The sequence below is a fragment of the Tachypleus tridentatus genome, chromosome 1, assembly GCF_004210375.1.
Source record: "Tachypleus tridentatus isolate NWPU-2018 chromosome 1, ASM421037v1, whole genome shotgun sequence".
Lineage (NCBI taxonomy): Eukaryota > Metazoa > Arthropoda > Merostomata > Xiphosura > Limulidae > Tachypleus > Tachypleus tridentatus.
Window position 1 is genome coordinate 150,382,567 of NC_134825.1, and position 26,893 is coordinate 150,409,459.

The 26,893-nt window shown below is 36.0% G+C and overlaps 1 protein-coding gene across 16 annotated transcripts in view; it reads right to left on the minus strand.

Annotated features, from left to right (window-relative positions):
• The window catches only part of LOC143226863 (mitogen-activated protein kinase-binding protein 1-like), a 120,365-nt gene that overhangs the window by 72,504 nt on the left and 20,968 nt on the right, over positions 1–26,893 (minus strand). For 9 of the 16 annotated variants that reach the window (XM_076458475.1, XM_076458427.1, XM_076458433.1 and 6 more), the window contains one exon: positions 14,830–14,913. In XM_076458475.1, the coding sequence (XP_076314590.1) occupies positions 14,830–14,913 (84 nt within the window). The other 7 variants (XM_076458410.1, XM_076458449.1, XM_076458460.1 and 4 more) reach the window with 7 other exon arrangements.

The window sequence follows — 26,893 nt, forward strand, 5'->3', positions numbered from 1 at the left end:
CTCCAGTTCAACTGCCACATACCTCTAGCCGTTTCGAAATGAAATGAGTATTCACGCTATTCTGTACTAAATTATTTGATTGTCATTAAAGTCGCCAGATGCATCGCCAGTGTATTTTCTTTGTGATCGAACTGTTGAAATGAGTATTTTGAAATCGTCACCCTAGTTTATTAGGTGGATAAGGAAAGCGTTCAAGGAATGATGTGTGTCGGACACGACAACCTTGCAAAGGTGCTTTATGCAAAGGAAACTACGCTGGAGGGCTATTGTCAAGATGCACGGTCATCACATTGGATGGCCGTGACGATGAGGCTCCACGATAGTCTGACTGTTGCATAATCAACCGAAATTCAATGCACCCAACTTCTCTGCCGATTTCCTTACAATAGTGATGCTTACCGACTCCTAATTTCTGTCAGTTCCCTCACAACACTAATGTTTAATTTACGGTAGCGCTGCTTTGGTTTCGATTGTGTGGTTCTTCACTCAGCGCTAATAATTTAAAATGCTTTATGCGTTGAATAGCATGTGACATACCTTCACAAGTAATTATCCATCATGATTCCTTAAACTAACATGATTTTCTTTATTCCATAAATTACCTTCTTCACCAAAACATTAATTTCAGTAATTTAATTACGACGTACGGGACCAATATTTTTTTCTTTAAACAAGCTGCTTACACACCACCACGATATAAAACCTATTTCATCTATATGTTTTATTTCACAAACCAGAACTGATCAGATGTGATGAAGCAAAGCACAGATTATGCCTCAACGTTATCATTTCTTCATCGATATTTACGTTTTGGCGAGAAAAAATGTAACTTCACAAATAAACAATGATGGTTGACAAACCTTTCTGTCAGTTGGTTCCCTTACAAAAGCGATGCTTACTAACACCTAATTTCTCTGTTGATTCCGTTGTAATTAGTGGTATTTTCTAAGGTATGTATATTCCCTTTCCTTACCATGTGGTATTTAGATATGGTACTCTTATTTTACTTCACCGTCTTTTACCTTGACAAATGAAACTTACCGATGTCCAACTTTCATTTCCTTTTCTCACAATAAAGATATTTGCTGATGTTTATTAAGGCTATGTCGCTTGTTAACTTAAGTTAGAAGTATTATATTAGAATCTCTGTTCATTTCATGCGAGTAATGTTGCACAATGAAATCCAATTTTTGCTGCTTTACATACAGTGACTGTGTTAAAGTTGCACATTTTCTCCTGCTATTTGCTTCCAGTTCTTTATTAACCAACCATTAGGTTTCAGAGTAAAATTATGCAGTCTACTCGTTGTAAAACAAGTTGGTGTATTTACAATACACACAAACACTTAAAATCACCGTAGAAACAAAACAAGCAAACGTTTCGGCTTGTTACTGATTTCTCTCTACCTCTATCTCTTTGCCCATTGATTTTTACCAAACTTCGAATATTCAAAATTGCTCACAATGTAGCTGAACTTGTTTGTTCAAGGTTGATGTGCAACCTTGATGGCTACCACCCTCTTAACAAACATATTACATCATTTAGAGCCACTTAATAAAGCAAATCGTTGACGAAACATTCTACAGTTGTAACACATGAAAATACAGAAAGTTCAACTTGCTAGAAATAATGAGTCATACTTCACTAGCTTTACTACTTCAAATCAAAACGAAACAGATGACACAACTTTGAATCTAACCGGTTTACTGACGTCATTACTGAAGCAGCACATAGAAAATGTTGGGTGTGTAATCAAGGTGATCTCACTCGGTACTGTGACGATAAAAACACAGGAGAAGCGACAATATCAATTAAACTTTGTAAATAAAATCAACTATGGTGGAAGATTGGAAATTAATAATAACGACGTAGATGTGTCCTTATTTAATAAAGATTATACACTGCTGGCCAAAATCTTAAGACCAATTAACATAAAGAAAAATATGCATTGTGCGTTTTCAGACTCAACCACTTATTTGAGTAGAGCTTCGAAAGACGAAAATAAGAAAAGAGAAAATAAAAGTAAAAAACGTTTTTAGCATTTAACAGGGAAAATGTGAGCACTATGAAATTAGCTTAAATACTAGCTGGTCAAAAGTTTAAGACCATACTGAAACGAAGCTTTAATCGGTAAACACGTAACGAAATTTTGTCATTTGTGTTCAAGCATTAGCGTTGTCAACATCTCCCACTGACATCTCCTGTGTTACATTGGGTAAAAACATGGCATGTGTTAAAAAGTTGATACAGTTTTAACATAACAGAATTGTCGAGCTGCAAAAGCAAGGTCTCTCTCAACGTGCCGTCGCTGGTGAGATTGGGCGTATTAAAACTGTTGTTGCAAATTTCTTAAAAGACCCCGAAGGATACGGAACGAGAATTTCAAGTGGTAGGCCCAAGAACATTTCGCCGGCGTTGAGCAGGAGGATTCGACGGGTTGTCCGGTAAGACACCAGCCGATCGTCGAACCAGATTAAGGCCCTTACGGATGCAGAATGCAGCTCAAGAACAATAAGACGGCATCTACGAGAGAAAGGCTTTAAAAACCGTAGAAAAAGGACGTAGAAAAGTGGAAGAGGGTTTTGTTTTCCGATGAGAAAAAAAAATTTAATCTGGATGATCCAGATGGCTTCCAGCGTTACTGGCACGATAAGGATATCCCACCAGAAACATTTTCTACACGACACAGTGGAGGAGGTTCCATCATGATCTGGGGTGCTTTCTCCTTCCATGGAACAATGGAGCTTCAGGTTATACAAAGGCGTCAAACAGCAGCTGGTTACATTAGCATATTGGAGAGAGCATCCTTTTTGACTGAAGGTTCTCGCTTTTGTGGAAATGACTGGATCTTTCAGCAAATAAGTGGTTGAGTCTGACAACGCAAAATGCTTATTTCTTCTTTATGTTCATTTGCCTTAAGATTTTGGCCAGCAGTTTACGTTCAATTTATATACGTTGTTCTAAAACATTAAAATTAATAACAAGACATTCGAGTTCTGTCTTACCAAGACGTCACAATAACTCTGAATGTTCAACACAACATGTGTTTAAGGTACATTCTGTTGTTCTGGACATTTCTGTGAGTTTGGGAGTGTTGTTAGGGCTCACATTAAGTTGTGTAGAATGGTAGTGCTCCACGACTCATCCTGGATCTTAAATATTTGATATCCTGACTCTTATTACCAGGAGGAACATATGGCGATGGACGATGTCACCGTGGTTTTGGGAATGTCGTCGTGTACTAGCATAGTACTTTAACTGTATTACTGTGTATCACTTTTCTAGCAAGAATACGACATCCTTCAGGGATTTTGTTCACGTTACTTGCTAATAAGGCTTTCTTACAAAAAATATATACAAAATGAGCCCTTATGAAGCAATTACTTACTAATTCACCAGCAGAGTGCGTATCAAAGTCATGTTCTTGGCGGCTCGCACAAAACTTTCATCTGTTAACAATACACCAGCAACAGTTCAGCAGTTACGTACAAATTTAGCTTATAATTACTGTTGAATTCAAGGACTGAACCTTTCACATTACAACTGTGTTCAATACAGTCAGAACACGATCATACAATCAGGCATAACGATGGGTGAGAAATCTTGGACACACGTCTATGAATCCTGGTTTGCATATCTTATTAACCCTGTACTTCGCCGGTTTCATTACTTCCTTCTCCAACGCTTATAAAACAATGCTTTACAACATGGAACAAAATACTTAGGGTTCGATCTTGTTGCAAACTCCGTTTTAAAAGTGGCATGGATAGATTTTAGTTCTATAAGTAAGGTACAACAAAAAAATGCTTGTTCAAGTATATGTTCTAAAAGTCGGTTAAGCATAGTATAGTTTAAGACTTCTTTACCCTGATATAAAGCATTCATCCTTGGAGTCTATGGAGGGTAAGAAAACTGAATAATAATACAATAACAAACTTCAAGATGTGTGCACTATACGATATTTCCACTGTTCTGAGGCAGTGCTGAAAGTAAGAGTGAGATTAGTTTCAATAGACTGTGGTGGGTTATGTCCAGTCAAAGTGGGTATTTCATTAGTGCACACCCGCTGATGATCAAAACTGCACAATTTTAAAGAAAGCCAGAGACGTATGGAAACATTATCTTCCTAGCATAAATTTTTATTTTTTATAAATAATGTTTGAGTGAAGTCTTAAAGCGAAATGTAATAATTCAATTCTAAATGTGAAAGTAGCCCCAAAACCACCATTGCAAAATATTGAATGTATCCTACTGAAGACGTTATTATCTCTACATCTATTATCCGAAAATCTTCAATGTATCATAGTTTCTTCTGAGAAAGGAATTTCCTTTTTAAGAAAAAAGTTACTATAAAACAGCCTGATAATAGGTGGCGTCAAAAATCAGGGAAGGGGATAAAATATAATATCAAAATGTATAAGGCCTTAGTTTTTGTTTTTGAAACATAGTCTTACAAGATATCAGCACGAATTCTTCCATGTCTCTCTAAAATGGTATGCTCGCCCTCCCAGCCGTGGGGGCGTTATAATGTGACGGTCAATCCCACTATTCGTTGGTACAAGAGTAGCCCAAGATTTGGCGGTGGGTGGTGATGACTAGCTGCCTTCCCTCTAGTCTTACACTGCTAAATTAGGGACGGCTAGCACAGATAGCCCTCGAGTAGCTTTGTGCGAAATTCCAAAAACCAAACCAAACCAAACTCTAAAATGGTATTTTTGAGCCTCAAACGATTGTTTGTTTGTTGTTTTTTAATTTTGCGCAAAGCTGCACGTGAGCAATATGCGCTATCCATCCCTAATTTAGCAGTGAAAAACCTTAAACAAACAACGTGAAATCCAGCAAAAAAAAAAGTTAAGAAATATTTACCTCGGCTATTATAAAGTTTTTTTTTTTTTAATAAAGTGGATTCATATACTTCCCAGCTTGTAATTAGCAACGAACAAAAGTATCACGACAGCCAAGATAATCGGTATAAGTAACTGCAGTAATTTGACGTCTTTATGGCATATATAAAATCAATTTTTACATGAAACGCTTCATCGAACCTGCGAAGTGTTTTTATAGATACATTTTTAAATATCACGGAGACGATGACATCCCGCAGAAGTTAAAAGTTTTAACAAGAAAAACCGCGACATTTTTGCCTCACTCAACGCCTCCTCTTTTTTTTAACCGTAAACTTTATTACCTCACTGTAAAATATATATTCGATTCATATTCATAAATTATTTGATTCAAACTGAAATACTATTGAAGAATCAGTATTTAACTTGCCAAAGGCAAACAAATTTCGGATTCTTGTGGTTTGGACTGTACAGAAATAACTGACTTGCGGTTAGTGAGTGGTACGAGGGTACTTAACTGGCACCCGGATATAACCTACCCACAAGTCTTGAAACGATGTTACCAAGAAAACTATCTCATTTATCAGTCTGATTCGATACGGCCCTCTGAACAGTAATAACATTTGCCATAGATCTATTTAATGAATAAAGGGTACACTTTACGCGGTTTTCATTTTATTAAAAATCATTTTAAGAACACGGAACTTTATCCGGTAGAGGCCACTTCTAGCAGTTATATAGAGAGAAACAATAGAATTATTTTCTTATCAACCAGAGGTTGGTTGGTTGGTTGGTTTTGTGTTTTATGGTACAAAGCAGCTAGGCTATTTTTGCGCCTCAACCAAAGGTCTTAGTAAAAACTTGATTCAGTAATGCGAGTATCTGCATATTTCTAATAGAGTATCTGATAAACAAACACAATTTTCTTAAGCTATTTTTACCCTATTAAATAGTATTACTGACTGTACCTGTGGACTACGATTGTTTTAAAACTTCTTATGCAAACGTTTAGCTTCTCGGAATACAAAAGTTTAATTTTTGTATTAAAAATTTTGCTAATTACGATTAAATGACGTCAGTGCCTTTAAGTACCTGACGAAAGCAACTTGCAGACAAGTAGACTTACAGTGTGTGTGTGTGTGTGTGTGTGTGTGTGTGTTTTCTTACAGCAAAATCACCTCGGACTACATGCTGAGTCCACCAAGGGGAATCGAACCCCTGATTTTAGCGGTGTAAATCTGTAGACTTATAGCAAGTAATAAAGGCACATGAACTTACAGATTACAACTATAAGACACTTCATGATCTTAGTAAATTACTTGCCGACGTGTGGAATCATGTGCAGAAACTCGCAGAAAATTGGACATAAAAACTAAGTGAAGCTAGAAATGTAGATTCGTTTAAAGATGGCTCTTGAAGTCATGTGGGTTTAATGATATAATGTATATTCACCGAAGATTAAAACTGTGGGTCACGTAGACTTACAGAAGACAGCAGGAGCTAAAACGAAAGGACTCAGTGAAGACCAACTTAGAATGAGGACTAACAAATGAACTGTTATAGACATGTGACCTTAAAAAAACAAAAAAAGATGAGCAAAACGCCGACTCGTCGAACAAACTGTTACAAATGAATGATCGTCATTTTCTTATTGCAAACTACACACACAGTGGACTTGATGCACTCTGTCTACCACGAGGAATCAAACTCCGAATGTATGCATTGTAAGTTCCAAAACTTGACCCATTGTGGAATACAATTTAAGACAAAAATACAAAAACAGCGCTATCTAAGAAATGTGATAGTGACATCAACAGACGAGAAATATACTTTAAAATCGGTTTCCCTTAAGATGATTCTAAAAACGAATATTAAATATTTTTTTACCAACTGCTACTACATCGACCATTAAAAGATTCGTTAGAATTGTATCATTCTGATGATGTAAAGATTATACTTCTAAGGCTCTCACCTTCGACAACTTGAAATATTAAAATGACAGGAAATCAACTGTCATTAATTCCGTATGTGGACAGCAGCACAGAACTGTTGGAATACCTATTAAGATGCACGTGGACATAAGCATCTGCATGTTTACAAACAGAATCTACTGAGGATTTTATTTCGTATCAGAATAAGCAACTTTTTAAATATTATACTTGTGTAAAAATATCATAGAAACAATACTTTAGTATATTCATCTGAACTTCGTTAAAATAGGTCAATGTTTCATAGCCGTATAGCTACTGAAAGGCTTCTATTGTGCCAAATTTTAAACTCTTAACCAATGAGATTCCAGCGTTCCACAATAAGATCAAATTTATTAGTGGTTTTAAGGACAGTAATGACGAACTACACATTATCAGAGGACACAACATTTGAATAATAAGTTACACATGGCCAAGCGAATCTTGATTTAAAACTCTTTGGTGGAACGAAATGTTTTTCATAATGTTTGTTGAATAAAACCAGAATGATGTTCGTCAAGAAAAAAATTATACGGACACTGTATTTATTGTGCACAACAGACCGACTTTCTATGAATTCTGTCGTCCTACACATTAGAGCCATATAATAATCTGCAGGCGCAAAGTTGTATATGTATGTGCAAATATATTTGCGTGCATGTTATTCGGTGGAAAAGGAAGCCATACCTCCTCACAGATTGTGAACGATAAAACTTATTTTCATACTATTACTCGTTTTGGAAGCAAAGGTATTGAAAAATTGTACATTTCGTATTGCAAGACGCTCGCAAACCTTGTCTCACTTCATCCAATTCAACGAGATATCTCGTGGCGTAAGGCACACAACAGTTCGGAATTTTGTATTTTTTTTAATCTGTAAAATTTCTCTATTTCTATATTTGAAACAGAAATAGCAGAGAGGAGCCAAGCCTTCTTAACGTATTTAACGTGGATTTTAAGGATGAATCTAGGTTTAAAAACAACCAATGAAAATCATTTTTAAAATGTTTGCAACAAGAGGGCCTCACAAGAGGTCGCAATGATCTTGTACACTTTTCATAATTATGTAATTGTTAAGTGTTTTAAAGAATATAAACAACTAAAAATATGATTCATTAAAGGTTGTATGGTGACTTGCTTAAAAACCACGACGATATATCTTGATTTGGAGGTTTTTCCGGAGTTTTCCAGTTCGAATAACAAATAAGCCTTGTCTGGCAAGGCGAAGGTTGGTGGTTCCAATGCGTTTTTAACTGCGAAATACCGATGGCTCGAACTCATTTTATAAATAAATCGAGATGCCTCAAGTAAACACTTACTTAACTGATCTGTACTTAGGGGGTTAGGTTTAAAATATCGCCGGCCTACCCAGAAGCATCTAGTCACATCTAGAAGCCAACAGCTACTTTCGAGAGAAAAACAGACCAAGACACAGCGATCTCATTTAACTATATATTTGACCAGTAGACAGTACAAGTTAATCGGACTTTGATGTGTTTAGTCTCTCCTTAAATATGCTCACGGAAGTTGGCGTCCGCGTACAATGGAAGGTCGGTAGAATATTCATCAAAATATGTAGTCGAAGGTTATTATGGCCCCTGGCATGGCCAGGTGGTTAAGGCACTCGACTCGTAATTCGAGGGTCGCGGGTTCGAATCCCTGTCGCACCAAACATGCTCGCCCTTTCAGCCGTGGGGGCGTTATAAAGTGTCGGTTAATCCCACTATTCGTTGGTAAAAGAGTAGCCCAAGAGTTGGCGGTGGGTGGTCATAACTAGCTACCTTCCCTCTAATCTCTCACTGCTAAATTAGGAACGGCTAGAGCAGATAGCCCTCGAGTAGCTTTGCGCGAAATTCAAGACAAACAAACAAACAAACGAAGGTTAGTTCCACTGTTCTTCACAGAACCTTGTTAATATTTCCTTGTTGATGGAAATAGCGTTGTAGAGCAATATTGTACAGTCATGCTTATCCTGGATATGATGGACAGTGGAGGTAAGTAATTCCGAGGACAGCACCGAACCTGGAACATCGTTCTTAGAAGTTGCGAGTAAGAATTCGGTTGTCTTTATCCTACATCAATCTACCAGATAACGATCTGATTAGTATCATTTTTATAATAATAAAGTGGTTTTGCGTAAAGATATTTTTCACACGATACACAAATACGTAGTTGAGTGTCAAGTTCAGCAAAACACAAATTATCTTTACGCAAAACCACTTAAGCTGGGTTTAAGTAAATTATACCTTTGTGACATCTTTGGCTATAAACCCAATTTCTTGTGTAGATCCAAGTGACTCGTATCAAAATTGAAGTAATTTTGTTGTACCACAGGGCTACACATACGCGATTGCTGTGCCTATCAAACTTATAAGTACAAGTATACACATGTAGGAAAGGCGAGAGCTTCAAAAGAGGGGGAGGGACCCATCACGCCAAGTCAAAGGTCAAGGTTTACATGTAGACAGTACAAGACAATAAGGAAGTAAAATATCAAGTTAGGTCAAAGGTCAGAAATTTCTGCGTAGAAACGTTGTCAGAAGAAGAGATTTCGATGGTCATCCTTCTCCGCAGATTAATTGTATAAACCTCATGCCGAGAAAGACGGAGTAGTGGGTGGGGTATTTCGACAATATTTATTTCACAGAAATACATGCTTGATACCGATTTCAGGAAGAGACAAGTTGCACTTTCCATAGGATTTACGCATTAAAAATAAAACCTCATCGTATTTATAATTTTAAGTTGAGATTAATTATTCTGTCGTTTGAGCACACTGTATGTCCGAAAATTTATCGCTGAACCGACCGGAAGATGTAACAAGGGCATACCTTGAAACGACAGACAACGCTAACACATGTCAGAAGTGTACTTACGACGTAATTGACCTACTAAAGTACGTCACAATTAACGAAACAGTTAAGGAGGGAATAAAGCTTACGTAGTATTTGTTTGACCTCACATGAGCTAAACAATTTTTACATTTCTAGACGGGAGTGGTGGAAGTCGTGAAAATCGCAGACAAGTCTTGCACGCACTTGGCTCGTTAGGTTCGTTTCTACAGCACTTAAAACTATTGAAATGGGTGAAATGACTATCAGCATGTATCTTATAGTAAGTGCGCTTCGTGCCTAAACAGGCAACGTTAAGTAACAGATTCACTTCAGTTGAATGAACTGTGCAATGCAATCATTACAGTGTAATCTGTATGATAATTGAAGGTGATTGTTCCAAACTTCGAAGATTTACGCACTCGCTTCAGATTGGCTACATACTAACAAACAACAACAAATATTTTTCCAAGAATTTCCAGAAATGTTTTTTTTTTTTTAATTTCCAAACCTGGTAACGACACACAATGATATTCTAACTTTATCTCATAATGGTACCTAATTAAAACAGTTTGTAGTACGTTTACAAAAATATAATTGTGTTTATCGAAGTTTATTTATCAATTCGTAAAACGACACAAAACGAGTTTATTATTTACAAAAGTTGAAAAAATAATAATGTATGGTCAATATGTCAAGGTTTCCCAAGGTGATATCTTTCAAATTTACTAAACTTTCGCATCTTTGATAGCTGGTTTATTTTTCTGTTTTATTATTATGTATATTAGTTCTTGATAATTAACACATTTTCATATTCCACACTGTGTTGATAAAACGGAAGAACAATCACAAAAATTGTTTTTTTTGTGTTTTTTTTTTAAGGACGAATTTGTGAATGTTGAATGTAATGTTTGGTTAAACTATCAAGTTACCTATGTATGAAAGGGAGATAAGACCTAAGACCTACGTTTAAACTTCACACAGGGATACACGGATTGAAATATTACATTTCCGAGCACTTTAACTTTGCTTCATGAATTTCAACTTTTTAGTTGGCTTTCCCGATCGGTAATGTATGGTCCATCAGTATTCTTCCAGTTATGACCTATGAAATTGAACGTATCGCAGTGGGTGCAATTTTGTTTAATTATTTCTGTCTCTGGAATACCCTTATATTATATCGACGTTCACTGACTTTTACAGATCTCACCTTGACACAATTTTTAACCAAAGTTTGATCGACAGCTCTGGTTTTTCCCGAAAGAGACCCAAGAGTCCTACCGTTAAAATATGCAATAGCTTAAATAGGAATAATTCATTTTCTTATCGTGACCTCTGAAGGAACACTGAGGTCCTATTGTTAATGGAATACTGTATTTTTAACATTTTTCAAAGACAACTACTAATATAAACATATATCGTAACTAATCGGTCAGTAAGTGGATTAAATGTTAATATTTACGATTATGCTCACGTACGATCTGGTTAAGTTTTTACAATAGGTAAATAAAACTGCAGTAGTTTAATAAACATTCCAAACAAATCAATGAACGACACGAAGCACGTACTACTACTATTACTAACTAGAAGGCTGTGGTGATAACGTAAGTTTATGATTTAGTTACCAATACTACTGTTTATGTCTAATTGCTAGCTCCTGCTTACACATAAAGCTCTTTCTGGAGCTTTCTTGAGGACTGTATGTTACGAAACTAAGCAGTAATTAATTTCTGGTATGTACGATTATATAAGTATACGGTTTCAGCAATCCCATTACAAGTTTTGCAATGTTGGCCTGAGGATATCTTTAGTACTTAACAGAATTATTTTTCGGGAAGTCTCATCTTGGCATCCCACGGGGTCGACAGTAACCCTAACAGGATACCCCAAGCTACATCAATAATCCACTTTAATCACATTCTTCAGTGAATACCGTGCTGTTTTCAAATATGTTTAACACAGACGCTCAGAATGTACTGTGATAATTGGTTATAAAGTAAGCCTACCACTTATACTTGCAATACAAAATATATTCAGTTCCAAAGTCTGAAAGAGGCGTAGCCGGGGTGGGGAACAGATCTTGAAAAATCTAAGCATGCTGATCACATATTTTCAGCTTTTACAGATAATAAATTCGTTTTGTGTCATTTAACAACAAATAACTTCTATAAACACTACTACATTTGATTTGTTTTAACGATAAAAAAATTCAGACTAATTTCAGCTTCTTAATTTATCGCCCCTTAAAATATTCTGCCCCCACCCCCAGTAGAAAAACCTGAGACGCCTTTTTCTTTTTAACTTCATGGTAATATAACTGTGAAGGCATTTGTTTGTTGGTTTTGTGGAATTCGTGGAGTATCTGTGTTAGCCACTCCTAATTTTGAAACGATAGGGTTAAAAATACGGTCAACACAGTCAGCTCTTCGGTAACTCTTAACCAACAATAGTACCTTATACTACAAAGCTCCTCCATAGTTGAAAGAGAAACCAAAACGTTTGTACAGCATGAATACAAAATTGCTTTGTTATTTTTATAAGGAATAGAAGGTGTTGCTATGGGAACTGTGTGAATCAATCAGACAGCGTAACTTAAAAACATCAACGACTGTACTTTCAATAACGATATTTCGTCTTACGATAGCCTATGTCAGGGAAACGTTTAAATTTTGTAGAATTTGTAGAAGCACCCCACTTCTCTACACATACACAAACATTTTATACACGTGAAATGTGCGCTTTGAAATCGCGTACGACTGACCTAACGCAAAAGCAACTCACCACGTCACTGTCTATACGCACACTTACCTGGTGTGGAAGCCTTATACTCTCGGTGATTCCGTTGTTTGTCGTCTCTGCCATTGTAAGAACTGCACTTCAACAAGCGTATCAAACACACTCAAAAACAGTTGAAAGATTTTCTCTTCTTACTACAGATCACAAGTTTGCATTGGTGCAGGGTTAGGGTCAAACGCACCTGTACGCAGCAAGATAGACTGATTAAACTAAAGCCAGCTTTTCAGAGACATCAAAGACGATGTTGGTTGGCTGAAAGGCATTGCTTTGGCATGGTAGCTGTATGGCTGCTTACACCTGTAGGCTTAACTATGTATATGGGCCATCCACATAGCATAGGCGCTGGTTACCCACACGCATGAAAGTGTATGGAAAAGAACGTGCATCATACGACTGGGGGTGGAAACTCTTAAAAGGGCTTCTCGTGGTGCAAAAATTAGCGTAAAGCAGAAATCCAAAGCGACTGAGTGCTTTTCATAGTTAAAAATAAAACAGCCAATACAGTAATAGATGTGAAATAAAATAGCCAATAAACTAACGAACTATGTATAAAACAGTCTAAACATTTAAAAACGTCTATATTTAAAAGCCAGACTTAGGGCTATGCTTCATATAGATGGTGTTGAGCGATCAATCGAACGATGGATTAGTTTCAGATTATTCAAATAAAGATTAAAATCTAACTGACACGATCATTTAATACTTACAAGTTGATTTAATTTCTAAACAAAACTTGAGAATAATTGTATTTTCTTTCACGAAGAAAACAGCTCACTGCTTTCGTCATTACCTTAACCCGCAGTTTTAAGGTTTACAGACAAATTAAGCAAACGTTTTTTTTTTCCTACTCAATGTTGCATTCCGCATTAAAAGTTATAATTAATTAAATAAATACCTTATGTTTGTAAATTTTTATGGTATTTCCATTTTTTCCCGGTTATCCTTATTCCCGTCTATTTATCATGGTATATTTTCCTTTTTTCCTTCTAAAAATTATCTAATTCGAATAATGAGAATTATTTACAAATCGACAAAGATTGAACTTCTCACCAATAGAAATGGAGAGCTATCGTACTATAACTTACAAGTTCGTCTTCTGATCTCCCAGGCTTTTGAGTTTGGACCTGTCAAGTATGATTCAAGCAACTAGGAATGATTTGGGGTATGTCAATAACATATTATATTTATTTTAGAATGCACATATTTCATAGTTGGAGTGTTGGTTACATATAGACGAGTCAGTAAGAGTGGCCACCAGGGGTACAGATGGTATTTCTCCAGTTTTCTCATTAATTACGTGGGATATACATACAGTATACGTACTTTCAATCATTATTGGCTTATTTTGGATAATTTTTTATTGTTTTTATCATAGTAGCCCAAAACTAGAGGGTAGCCATCTGCACTAGCTATCACTGATTTAACAGTGAAAGACTAAAGGGAAAGCAGTTAATTATCTCCACCTACCGCCAACTCTTGAATTACAATTTCACCAATGAATTGTAGGATTGACCGTAACATTGTAACGTCGCCACGGATGAAAGGGCGAGTATGTATGGTGGGAAGGGGATTCGAACCTTTGATCCTCAAATTTCAAGTTAAGCGCCCTAACCACTTGGCCATAGCAGACTTTTCAAATAAAAGCAGAAAACAAGCAAGATAACTGAGACAAATTTACATATTATACAAACGTTTTAAAAGGTTCAATGGATTTCAAATATTGTTATTACAAGCAGCTCATATGTATGACCGTCTTGTAAAGTTTTAAACGTAATGCACCCGTTTTGTTCAGATATCACTGTTTGTCAAATTCCTGAGCCATCTGACCAACTACTACTTAATAAAACAATTGTGGCGAAGTAAATAAGCTGACCTCCTAAGGAAGCATAATGTGTACAAGTTGTTAGAAGTTATCATCACATGACATCAAATGTTTTACTATACTGTTTTTTGGAATTCTTTTAAATATTAAATTCGATGAAGAACAGTTGCTTGAAAGATTTCAACGTTTCGATGTTGTTCGCTCCTCTACATAAAATATTTTCTCAACCCGAACGAGCCGTTTTTACATATATATTTCTTTACAATTGGGTATTCTCGACATCACTGAGTTGCTTGAAACGTAGGTAGATGCGTCTCTTTCAACGTTGTTTTTTTGCGATTTTACTTTATTATATTAATCTTTCTTTGCAAATACCCAAGAATACTTTAAACGTTTAATAGTTTGTTGAGACGAACATTTTCAATAATTCTTGCAGTGTTTCAATCAGAATTTGTGAATATAAAATAAAAGATGTAAAATTACATGTTCTCCTACGTCTAGAAGAGCGCGCCATCTATTAGAATGAATACAAAGCTCGTTCTTTAATTATGTAACAAAATCCTACTCACTCTTTCCGAAAGTGGAGTTATCTCTCTTCCTCGTCTTAACGCAGGTGCTCGGACCACTCTCGGACCAGCAGAAAGTTTGTCCATCTGTGAGATAAATGTAAACTAATATAGCTATAAATATTTATAAAAAAAACTACCTAAATATAGCTATGACAAAATAAAACTACCTACACATACCTCTAAATTTGTAATAGTATAGCTTTGACTAAGAAATTGTTTATCCATCTGTGAGATGACAGAGTTGAGCATAAGATTACTATAATTGTTAAACCATACAAATTCGGCCAGAAAACTTATGATTGGTTAAACCAAAACTGTTCAGGACATTTATACCATTAAAGTATGAAATGCTTTGAATAGTTAAGCGCATAGGTACACAACACAAAGCTGTCTGTGCTATGCACCCAATGTTTTAGCATAATAAGTCTTAACACATACGTTGAACTACCGAAGGGGAGCTTATGACAAAGAAAAATCAATCTTTTTAAATATTGGAACCAGACTTAACTGTCACGATAGCTATGTATGTACTGATCAAACATGGAATCTGAAATGCAAATAATTAGTTAAGCATTCTACCTTATATTTATGTATACATATAACAGTCTCATAATATCAACTGTCACTTTGAAGTGAATCAGAGTTCAGAGTTCTTGTTACAGAAGTGAACAAAACAAGTCACGCGTGCAATGGTGCCAACACGTCCAATGGAACAACTGTGAAAAGCAAAACAATATTTTTACAGATGACTTGCACTTCGCTCTGCAACCAGATAACATGTCCATGCTCATATGGAGAAACTCGGGAACTTGATCCACCGTATTTTCATTTGGTAACGTGATTTATAAGGCAGTGGTGAAAGTGTGGTGTAGCTCCTAGATCTTGCTGAATGGTACCAATTGCCACATACAATAGGGTCCACGTAGTAAAACCCTTTATGTTATCAATATTCCTGCATTTGGTTCTCACTTCAGCCTAATTTGATATCCTCATCTAGATAAATCGTTTTATAAGAAAAGACAGGCCGAATTAATGTTTCACACTCACCTGATTTTAAATAATTTTGAGACAATCATGTCATATTTCTTCACTTCGCCCCAAACACTAAAACAAAACACCTAAAAACCTCTCTCAGTAGAATTATTGAAAATAACATGATCTTATCAACACTAATCTGAAGCAAGTACCGTATGTACCAAGCTGTTTGCGGTGAACATATTCCATACTCAAGAGATAAGTTGTGAACTGTAACGGCGTAAAGTCATATCTAGCTAATATTCATTTACGAACATGTTTGTTTGTGGCAAAGCTACTAATGCTAACTGCCACATACGTTTGAACTGCCTATCTCAAAAGGGAAAGAAAGGCGTACGAATCATTCACCATTAACTCTTGGGCCATCCTTTACCAATGAATAATGGGACTGACCATAGAATTATAACACTCGACGACTGAAAGGGCCAGCATGTTCGGCTCCGGGCTTCGATCCCACAATCGGCAGACTATAGCGTGTCTTAACCACTAGACCCTTTACAAGAGTAAACTACATTTTGGATTGACTGTATAGTGAATACTAAATAACACGTTCTCATTCTCTTCGGTAAAAACAACAAATATAAAAAATGAAACTGAGGTAACTAAACATTCTCTCACGTTTCTTAAAAATGTAATTACGTGTCAGATGACGCAAAATACTTAATAGTTTCGTATGCATACCATGTGAAAAAACACAATATTGCAAAATTATTCTTATTACCCAGTACAAGGTAGTTTCCTGTTTGAAGATTCCCGTTTCTCCCGATTTCTACCCACCGTTTAACACGCATTGTCTAAACGAGTGCTGTTCAACTGCAGTGTGTTAGAACAAAGCCAGGAAGTTTGAAATTAGTTTCATAAGTCCAATTCCATATACATAAATGAATAAATTGTTATGCTCGTCGTGTGGCTCCTACAATATTCTTGAAATCTTTATAACGTTTTTACCGTTATGAAAGAACGAACAAAAACAAACAAAACAACCCTTATTGGCAAAAAGTTATTTGGCGCCATCTATTGACCACAATAGGCAAATACTAAGGGCAAAGATGTAATCATGTCTTGACAAACAGAAGACTTCCTACTTTCAGATGAACATATTTATTGAGAGGGATAAACTAATCTAGTCGAATAATCATAACGTTTATTTTAAGAACTACAAAAATCTAAGTTTTATTTTACAGATGGGATAAAATTCTAAACAATACAATGTTATGTGTTCTTTTTTTACCATTTTACTTTTATTAGACAATGAAACAGCATTATAGTGTGAAACGATCAAACAAAAAGTAAACAAGTTTATCCGACTATTGATAGTCAACAAAATTTCTATTTGACGGTAATGACTTTGCAACGAAGGGAAACTATTGTTTTAACAAAATAATAGCATGGTCTGTATTCTCAAGACAACTAGTATGGGTATTAAAACTTTAATTAAAATAAAGTACAGAACAACGTTTAGACCTTCTTCGGTCATCCTCAGGTTAACAAAGAGTTTGCAACTGGTCTCTTTCAGCACAAATTGTGCAACGACAGCCAGAAGCATAGACGTCCGAGGGTGTAGGGGTCAGTTGCTTTCCTGGAAAAAAATTTTTCTTTATTCATTCAGCCATTGTATATGAAGTTACAAGTTTTTTTATTCACTTCATAATTTCATATTACTTTCCACACCTACCCCAAAATATTTCTGCGGGCGCCAATGGCTGGAATGTCTAGATATTTTCACAAACCTTGAATCACCACTCGTTCTTCAATAGTGACGACTGTACGCGTATAAAAACTAAATTCTTGAAGAAAACGAAGGTTTATGGTTAGTGACCCATTGCCGCAAAAACCCGTTCCGCTCTTTGGGGCTGTGCGTATAGTAGTAATGACAATAGAATCCCACTATCCGGTCAGACAAGAGAATCACAAACGTACTGATAGTTGTCATTAAGTAGCTCTCTTCTTTCCAATCGGTTCAAAATTAGGCACAGCTATACACAGTGTTTGTGTAATTGTGAGAGCAAATTCTCAAACAGCAGTATAGTACAAGTCAGGTTACCATAACGAAATGTGGGAAATAAATAAAACAGTCAATAAAATAATCATAAAAATTTGTTTAAAAGAAACTACAATTCAAAATTATTTTAGTTGTTTACCCGAAAGGAGACCGAATGCCGCCTGTAGGGGTCAGCAGCTTTAACCAGTCGCACAATTATACAACAGTGTGCTGTCTATCAGTCAGCAGACAATAAAATACCATGACATGATCGCATGAAGTTGCAATTTGTACCGTCGTGACGTCAGTAAAACGTGCGCATGCCATGAATCACTAGAAGAATTATGCACTCTGCACACTACAACACAGCATGATATACGAACTTCAAAAGCGAGGAATAAAAATATTTGTTTATGTGGATTTAAGTTTTATTCACTCTTAAAACAACACTTTCGAGGATGTCGCGGAAATAACCTAGGTTCAGTCGTGAATGAGCAAGTAAAACAGCTAACGCTTTCGTGACCTACTCACTTTTGTTTTGTTTTTCATCAAATTATCACGTATTTTCTGTTGTTTTTGAATAGCTGTCATAATAAACACTTTTCATTAACATTGTTAAAACTACTGTGTACACGCTGTGATATTTTAGTATTCGAGAATTTTAAAAACATCATTGAAAAACCATACCAAAGGCAAGAATAACATTTCACGTTTTTCTTTTTTCTCGAGAACGTGAACACGTGAGAGGCAATTTAAACGTGAACACCTGGGTAGCAACCACTCATGACCACACTATCGATTCGTTCTTTTATTTTTTTGTAGAGGCCATCATTACGGGAAATATGTACCTTGATATTCTTCAGAATTTTAGTTTGAAACAAATGGCAACATTACAACTTAAGATGTTCTTCCAATAGGACGGCGCCCTTCCACACCGTTACCAGTGAGGTTGAATTGTGACAACTTATCCACGAGGTCTTCACAAAGGTTGCTCCTCCAATTTTACAAAACATTTGGTAGAAGATTTGGTGGAGAATAAACATTCTACATTAACATCCTGGGCATACGTTAAACTATAGCGGTTATAAGCTGTAAAAATCTTTAGGTATTTTTCTTGTACATGTAATATACCGTGTGATCCTATATTAAACGACTTTTCAGTTTGATTTTTCAAAGTGTTTTCAAATTCTTAGACGCTCTGTATACAAGACATAATAATCCACTTCATGCAGTGCTACTTGAATACAACAACGATGCATATAAAAACACAATACGACAACAGTGCGTTTACAATAAAACAAGGCACACAGGAGTGACTAAAATACAATAAGCAGCTCATTACCAGCTGGCGTACCCCTTTCCAACGCACGATAGAACACAATGAGGGGGTAAGTACCTTCCTACGTCATTCTCCAGGTTGCTTTCGAAGTATGGAAGAGATCAGTCATATATTACAGGGAGTACACATACCCCCCAACCTAGTGGAAACATTGGGGCTAAATAAGAACGCCTAATAACTGAGCAATTCCTCATAGGGTCCTGTGAATGCATGTCAAATTTGGCTGAAATACGTAAAAATTAATGGCGGCCGTATTTTTCCCCTCCCCCATATGCTGTAACGGTGCCTTCGAAATTTAGTGAAGATTAATTAATGTAGTTTGGTTTACCAAATACACACCCTGGAGGTGATAACCCCTATGCTAACCCCAGAATCTTAAGTGTTGAGATCATTCAAGTCCAAAGGCGTCAGAGGCATATGGACAACAGCAAAACCCTACATCATCCCTAGAGAGTCCTAAGAGTGTATGTAAACAATGCTATTTGCGCATAGTCGTTCCTAATTTGGAAGTGACAGACTAAGGGGAAGGAAGTTAGTCAACAGCACTCACTCGTGCGCTACTTGTCTGACCGAAGGAATGCGATATCACCCTCAAAAGGTTAGCGCACACAAAAGCTGGAAGAATGGTTTGTTTTGAATTTCGCACAAAACTACACGAGGGCTATCTGCGCTAGCCGTCTCTAATTTAGCAGTTTAAGACTAGAGGGAAGGTAGCTAGTCATCACCAGCCACAGCCAACTCTTGGGCTACTCTTTTACCAACGAATAGTGGGATTAACCGTATTATTATGACGCTCCCACGGCTGAAAGGGCGAGCATGTTTAGTGTGAAGAGGATTCGAACCCGCGACCCTAAGATTACGAGTTAAGCGCCTTAATTACCTGGCCATGCCAGGCCAGGCTGAAAGAACGGAGAGCATTTCTTACAGAATGAACACTTAGATTCAAGTCCAAGTACACTATCTTCAACATATACAAGAGGAATAATGTTGAAACTAAGAACCATGCACCATCCGAAGCTTCTCAGTAACGTATTACGTTTTTTTTCTTATTAAAAATTACACACATACACATGTTTACAATACTGTGTATTTCAGTTTTACCTAATCACACCACCGCTGGATATTAATCTTAAATGTAGGAGGAGAAGGTTCAAAAGTCAAAGTCTAAGATTACAACATGGTGTCAGTGTGAAACGACACCTGATTAAGTACACGCCCACCCGAATATTAAACCTTCCGCAATTTTCTTTGTAGCTTTAAATTTCACAAAAATGGATTATAAAAGACGTTATCATTCAACTTATATCTTAACCACATAGCATTCATATTTACACGTTGAACTTCGGAAACACATTGAACCTTGGGAAAAAAACACAATAAAAAAACGAAAGAGAAATTAGGGAAACTCAACCTTTTTCTCTTTGGCTGTGGTTTTATTTTGTGAAAAATTCAAACGTAATTGTGGTTAAAATATAACTACATGATAATGCTGTGTTATGCTCTTCATTTACCTACTGATAGATGAACTATAATCAAAATATAAGAGCCTTGTAGCACTTCTATTTTAAATACAGAGCACAGAATTACCAGTGGAAACCGTATTTTCATATACAGTTTTGTTCTAAAGGTATTTTATACACCAAATTACCCGTGAGTTATGGGATCTCTAATAACACTTGAAACACAACCATGAACAAAAACACCGTCAACAATGCAATTAATACCAAATACCTGCAGGGGGTTCCCTACATGAATGATTTAACTAAACATTTTCTTTGATCAGTTCTTCATACCGAGCAATTTGAGACATGACTTTACTCAATAACAAAATCCACAGGTGGTGAACGTTTGGTTAAAAGAGTCGATAATTTGAAGGTTAAAACATTGTTATTACGAGAGTTAACGATAATGTGCTCATTTACATTACCCATGACGACCCTCAATACTAGTACCTATTTCACCTAAACTACGCTAGTAACAAAAACAACATATTTCTGTTATTACTCTGTCGAACGCTGTAATGCATTGATATTTAGAGCGATTTTTTATCTGATACTCAGGCATATGTCGATATTATTCAAGGATAAGTTAGTTTTGGAATGTGAAATTTAGGTTATAATTTCATTGTTTTAATATTTCGTGGTACAAAGCACAGTTGATTAAAAACATGTTATGAAACCCGTGTCGTGAACTGTTTCTAATTACCGGGGAAAGCTTCCCGTTAAAATCTGATTTCTTTAGTTCAGATTGAAGAGACTATTCGTACTAACTACAGTTATATTTTATTTCAAAGTAACATATACGTAAAAATGTTTTACTTATTACACTGTTTATGGTGGCCCGGCATGGCCAAGCGTGTTGAGGCGTGCGACTCGTAATCTGAGGGTCGCGGGTTCGCATCCCCGTCGCGCCAAACATGCTCGCCCTTTCAGCCGTGGGGGCGTTATAATGTGACGGTCAATCCCACTATTCGTTGGTAAAAGGGTAGCCCAAGAGTTAGCGGTAAGTGGTGATGACTAGCTGCCTTCCCTCTAGTCTTACACTGCTAAATTAGGGACGGCTAGCACAGATAGCCCTCGAGTAGCTTTGTGCGAATTTCAAAAACAAACAAAAAATACACTGTTTATGTAGATAATTTAAGTGTCATAATACATAGAACTTTAAAAAAATCAGTCTCAGCTTGTGAAGACAAGTTAGCATTTTACGTTTAGAACATGAAAGGCAACAAAAGTATACACACTTAGAACAAAAAGAAGAGCAAGCAATCAACAAGCAACATGGCTTCTGTAAACATGTCAGCGAGATTGACTGTCAGAACTATAACGCACGAATAGCTTAAAACAGTGTTCAGCAGTATATCGCAGATATTTTGTGTTTTGTTTGATTGGAAGCCCAGATTTTAGCGTTCTGAAGCCCATAGACGTACCACTGATCCACTGGGGGACAGCTTGGTTCGAAATGTAAGCACTTTGACCGGTAACCCACTATGCTAGTTGCTAAACCACCTCCGATCTTGCGTAAAACAAATCAGATGACTAAACTAAATATATAGTTTTGTTACAACAATAAAGCCACTAGCCTGTTTTGACTTAAATTATTGTTTCCTAAACTAATTTTGAATTGTTATGCCATAAAAAGAAGCGGAATGTAACTAAACGCAGCCTTATAACCCTTTAATCTTGAGGCTCAACCACCAGGAGGCTCTCACCGAAAAACATTTAAAATCTTTTCAGGATAACCTCTGTACAATCGACCTGGTTGAGCCAATGAGAATTCAAAGCTACCTTCCCCACCTGGTGATATTGGGGAATTTTTAAACAATGAAGAATAAATACATTTTAAACTCAAATCATTTCTCAAATACAACAAAAAATAAAATAAAAATAAAAATAAAATAAATAAATAAAAAGTGATAAATGTAGCTGAGTTTAATAACCTTTCAGTTTGAAAAAGTACACACTGCTTGGTGTGTAAACAAAAATATCAAAGTAACTGATCACGTAAGACCTCTAATCGTTCCGAAAATTCTGATTAACTTTCTTCAAAATAAAAAGGAAAAAGAAACAAATAGGGATTATCGGTAATTGCCAATTTTAACATGAACACAAACAGTCGTGGCAAAAAGGGACGTCAACAATTATTTATTCACCAACAAAATCCGCCCCATGGGTCATGTGTAGAGAAGTAATCTTTAATTAAACCTTTTTTTAATATACAAGTTTTAGTACCAAAACATACAGTCTGATTTTCATTTTTCTTCTATTAGTAGAAAGTGCACTCAAACAGATTAAATTAAATGCCCTTTGTACTCATGAAACTTTTACTCTCGCTATACTTTAATTGGTTTAAAATGTACGTATTAACCCTAAAATTTCAGAGCTATTTATACGTCAAACTGCTTGCATGTTAATAACTTTGGTTATTACAGGAACAGACACACAAAAAAGCATTAAGTAACAAATGTCACCAACATTACAGAGACCCCTCTAATAGCTGTTGTGGTTCCTATATATCTTACAATGATTTTACTCAATTTTCAGCTACCTGTTTACACTGAATGTTGTAACAAGCATAACATAAAGTCAACAATATAAAGAATATATTGTGGAATCAACCAATAGAAAAAAAAGACAGTAATTTGAAGGTTAAGAAACACTACATTATTATACACTCACACCTCTTAAAGTTTTTTTACAAATATTAAACAGCATAACTAAAATATTGTTGCTTTTATGTTAAAAACCTAATTTAATTGTATTTTATCACCAGTAAAAAACATGCTTGTTCACACTGAAATATCGAATGTATTGCATTATGAGCTTTTATTATAAAGAAAGATTTTGTGTTTTAAATATGGGCGTATCATTTTTTTTTTTTTATTAAAACGGTTTAAGAATATCTTGAATAAAGTGTTTTTACTATTTCCAAATAAATTACGTACATGGCTTGTTGCTGGCCTTTCGGTTACTCAAGTAACAATACCTCACAATTTATATATTACTTTTGTACGTTCTTTTGAAACAATGTATAACAAGCCTTACATGGCAAAATGTCCACATTACAGCGATTTGCGAGGGCATTACCCGATTTTAGAGTAGTGTCCTCTAAGAAGGCAGTAAGACCTTGAAAATGTTTACAACGAAGTCATATATATTTTTGGTTCGTCATTGTGGTACTGTGTTGTCATAACATTATCCTAACTGAAACTGAATGTTTAAACTTTAGTATTCTTTAACTAGTTTATTTAGGTATATTTTTCGAAAACACCAGCTTCACAACATGTGGAAGCAATTCTCAAAACCATGTGACGTCAATAAGATAGTTTTCTCGGATCTTTTGATACTGTATTTTGCCTCTCTTACTTTGTTTATCAATGTTGCAATCGGACCCCTGAGAGTGCTTGTCTGTCCATTTCCGCGCGCGTATCTAGAAAACCAACCGAGTGATGCACACGAAATTTTTTAAAAGATGCAAAATTATTATAGGACAGTCCTCTCCAGATTTGGTCCGGATTCTAAATATCTTTGATTTTTTTATTATTATTTTTTTTGCATTTTCGCGGTTCTGGGTTAATAACTCTTTAAAGTGTGGTTAGATATCTATTTACCACATTTCATGGACACATTCGGATCGTTGATCACTCGATCTAGAAATGATCTGCAGAGTTTATGAAGGTGAAATTTAAAAATATATAAGAAATTCAGTTTCGAACATCATGATTTGCAAGTTTGCACACATGCACTGTGGTTATTACTAATTTACGCAGCTTTTCGTTTCTTGTTTAATATGCTTTTGTAAGTTACGAATCCATCCAGGTCATAACTGGTGCTATCACTTTTATCAGTTTGTTTGTTTTGAATTTCGCGCAAAGCTACACGAAGATTATCTGCGCTAGCAGTTCCTAATTTAGCAATGTAAGACTTAGGAAGGCACTTAGTCATCACCACCCACCGCTAACTCTTGGGCTTCTCTTTTACTAACGAATAGTGGCATTCATCGTCACATTATAAGCCTCCACAGCTGAAAGAGAGAGTATGTTTGGTGTGACGGGGATTCGAACCTTTAACCCTTAGATTACGAGTCGAGCGCCTTAACCACCTGGCCATGCCAGGTCACTCTTAATAGAATTGTATGTCTAATCAATAAATGATTATGGCATATTATTCGATATCAGAAAAGTGTTCTTTATTTGACAAGGTACTTAGCCTATTCATTTATTACGAAAAAATACATTTCCATCAAGCTCAACAAAATAATTCTTTCCACCATCAGAATGAATGAAAATATAAACTGGTTGAATGAACTAAACATTTGAACACGCGTGGCTACATTCATTTCAACACAATAATAACACTATTGTTATTGCACGATTGACGACTACAATTATGATAGGCCTAACACATGTATAATCGATAAGTAAAGATGATCCAAGATCATCACTGACCCCAGGATGTATCAATTCAGCTGGACGTCCCCGTGACAAGTGGCCACGTGTAATGCCAACGAGACACCAAGTTAAGCATTGTTAACATGCAATGACATTTTTTGCTGAATAGGCAGTTTACGTGCAGGTTGTATAATAACGTAACCATAAAACAGTTCTTCAGGGCAACGAAACGGAAAATTTATACAAAAATTGGATTTTTGTGATAATAAATAACCTCATATATTACTAAATACATGTACTAATATAATTATAATGCTTAAGCTAACGAAGGAAGCATTAGAAGAAACAAAAAGCACGTGATAAGAAAAGGAAGGAAGCGTGTTGAAGAAACTATAAATGAGGGTGAAAAACGAAGGTCATAAAACATGCAACGTAATACAAATTCACGTTCTAATAAAACGTCACAAGAAATATAAAGTCGGACGGACAACGTAATGCAAAAGAAACGCTTCAGGGAAATCAGACAAGACACTCAGACATGCAACGTAAAGTAGACGTACGCACAAATGTGAAACGCTTCAGTGAAAACAGATGAGAGTCATAGAACAGACAACGCATAACATATTACGCCAAAGCTAACGCAAAGAAGGCACGCTTTCAATTTGAAAATCCACCGAAAATTTTCAAACTAAAACTTAAACTGGGTCCAGTTTTTACACCTACAGTCTGTCATGTGACAATGTTCAGTTTAATAAAACGGGGTATTAAAAACTGTCGCATAACAAATTCATGGATGAATTAGAAGATCCCTTATGTGGATTTGCAAGACGTGATATATATAACATATTACAAAGAGGTCACATGCTTGCACAGGTTTGTGATAGTCGTTTGAAGCTTACAAATATACCCTAAGAACTGCAGGGCTTGCAACCACTAGAACTTCGCCTTATCAGTCACAGAATACCGTTTCTGAAAATGGTAAGATTGCCATAATGGACAGCGAAGGCCTTGCTGTAAACATTCAAAAGAAGGTAGATAACGTGTTTATTTCTACCACGACTGCCTGGTAATGCTCAGATACTATCAGTGAAGTTGAAAAGAAAGTTGGTTCATAAGGAGCGCTATTTATATGACATTGCTCGCCCATAAAAAGTCTTTGGATCTTTTCTATGCTTGAAACAAAATCGTTTGATTTGTTTTCATGTTGCACAAAGCTGAACGAGAGCTACCTGTGGTAGTCGCCCCTAATTTAGCACTGACATACTACAGGGAAGGCAGCTAGTCATCAGCACCCACCACCAACTCTTGGACTATTCTTTTGCACTGGAAGAAATGGAAAATCAAGTAGCATTTGAATAAGATGTTCATAACCAGGACTAACAGATGAAACTTGTATGCAGCGTGAAACTATGTAGGCAATGTTGACATTCATTGCTTAGCCCCTGGAGAATAACAACAACCCATTGCTTTAACTGACCCAATGTCTGAATTGTTATCAAACCCTGACCAATCCTCAACTGAGAAAAAACAAAAAAACGTTTTCAGCTCCTTGGAAAAGCTATTGACGACTCTAAATTTCTTCAATCAAACAACACTTGACGTGGATGAACACTTTGCAACGAACATGGGATAATTGCTAGATGTGCAGTATGTTGTAGAAGCAAAACAAATGCAAGACGTTTCACAAATAGCAATGCAACAAATATGCGGAATGACTTCTCATGGTCAAAAGATAACTGCTGCTGTATTTAACAAAAATAAACAAACTTTGAGAGCCATTAGGTATTGTACTGCATCACCTAAATTCCTCAAAATAATTTGA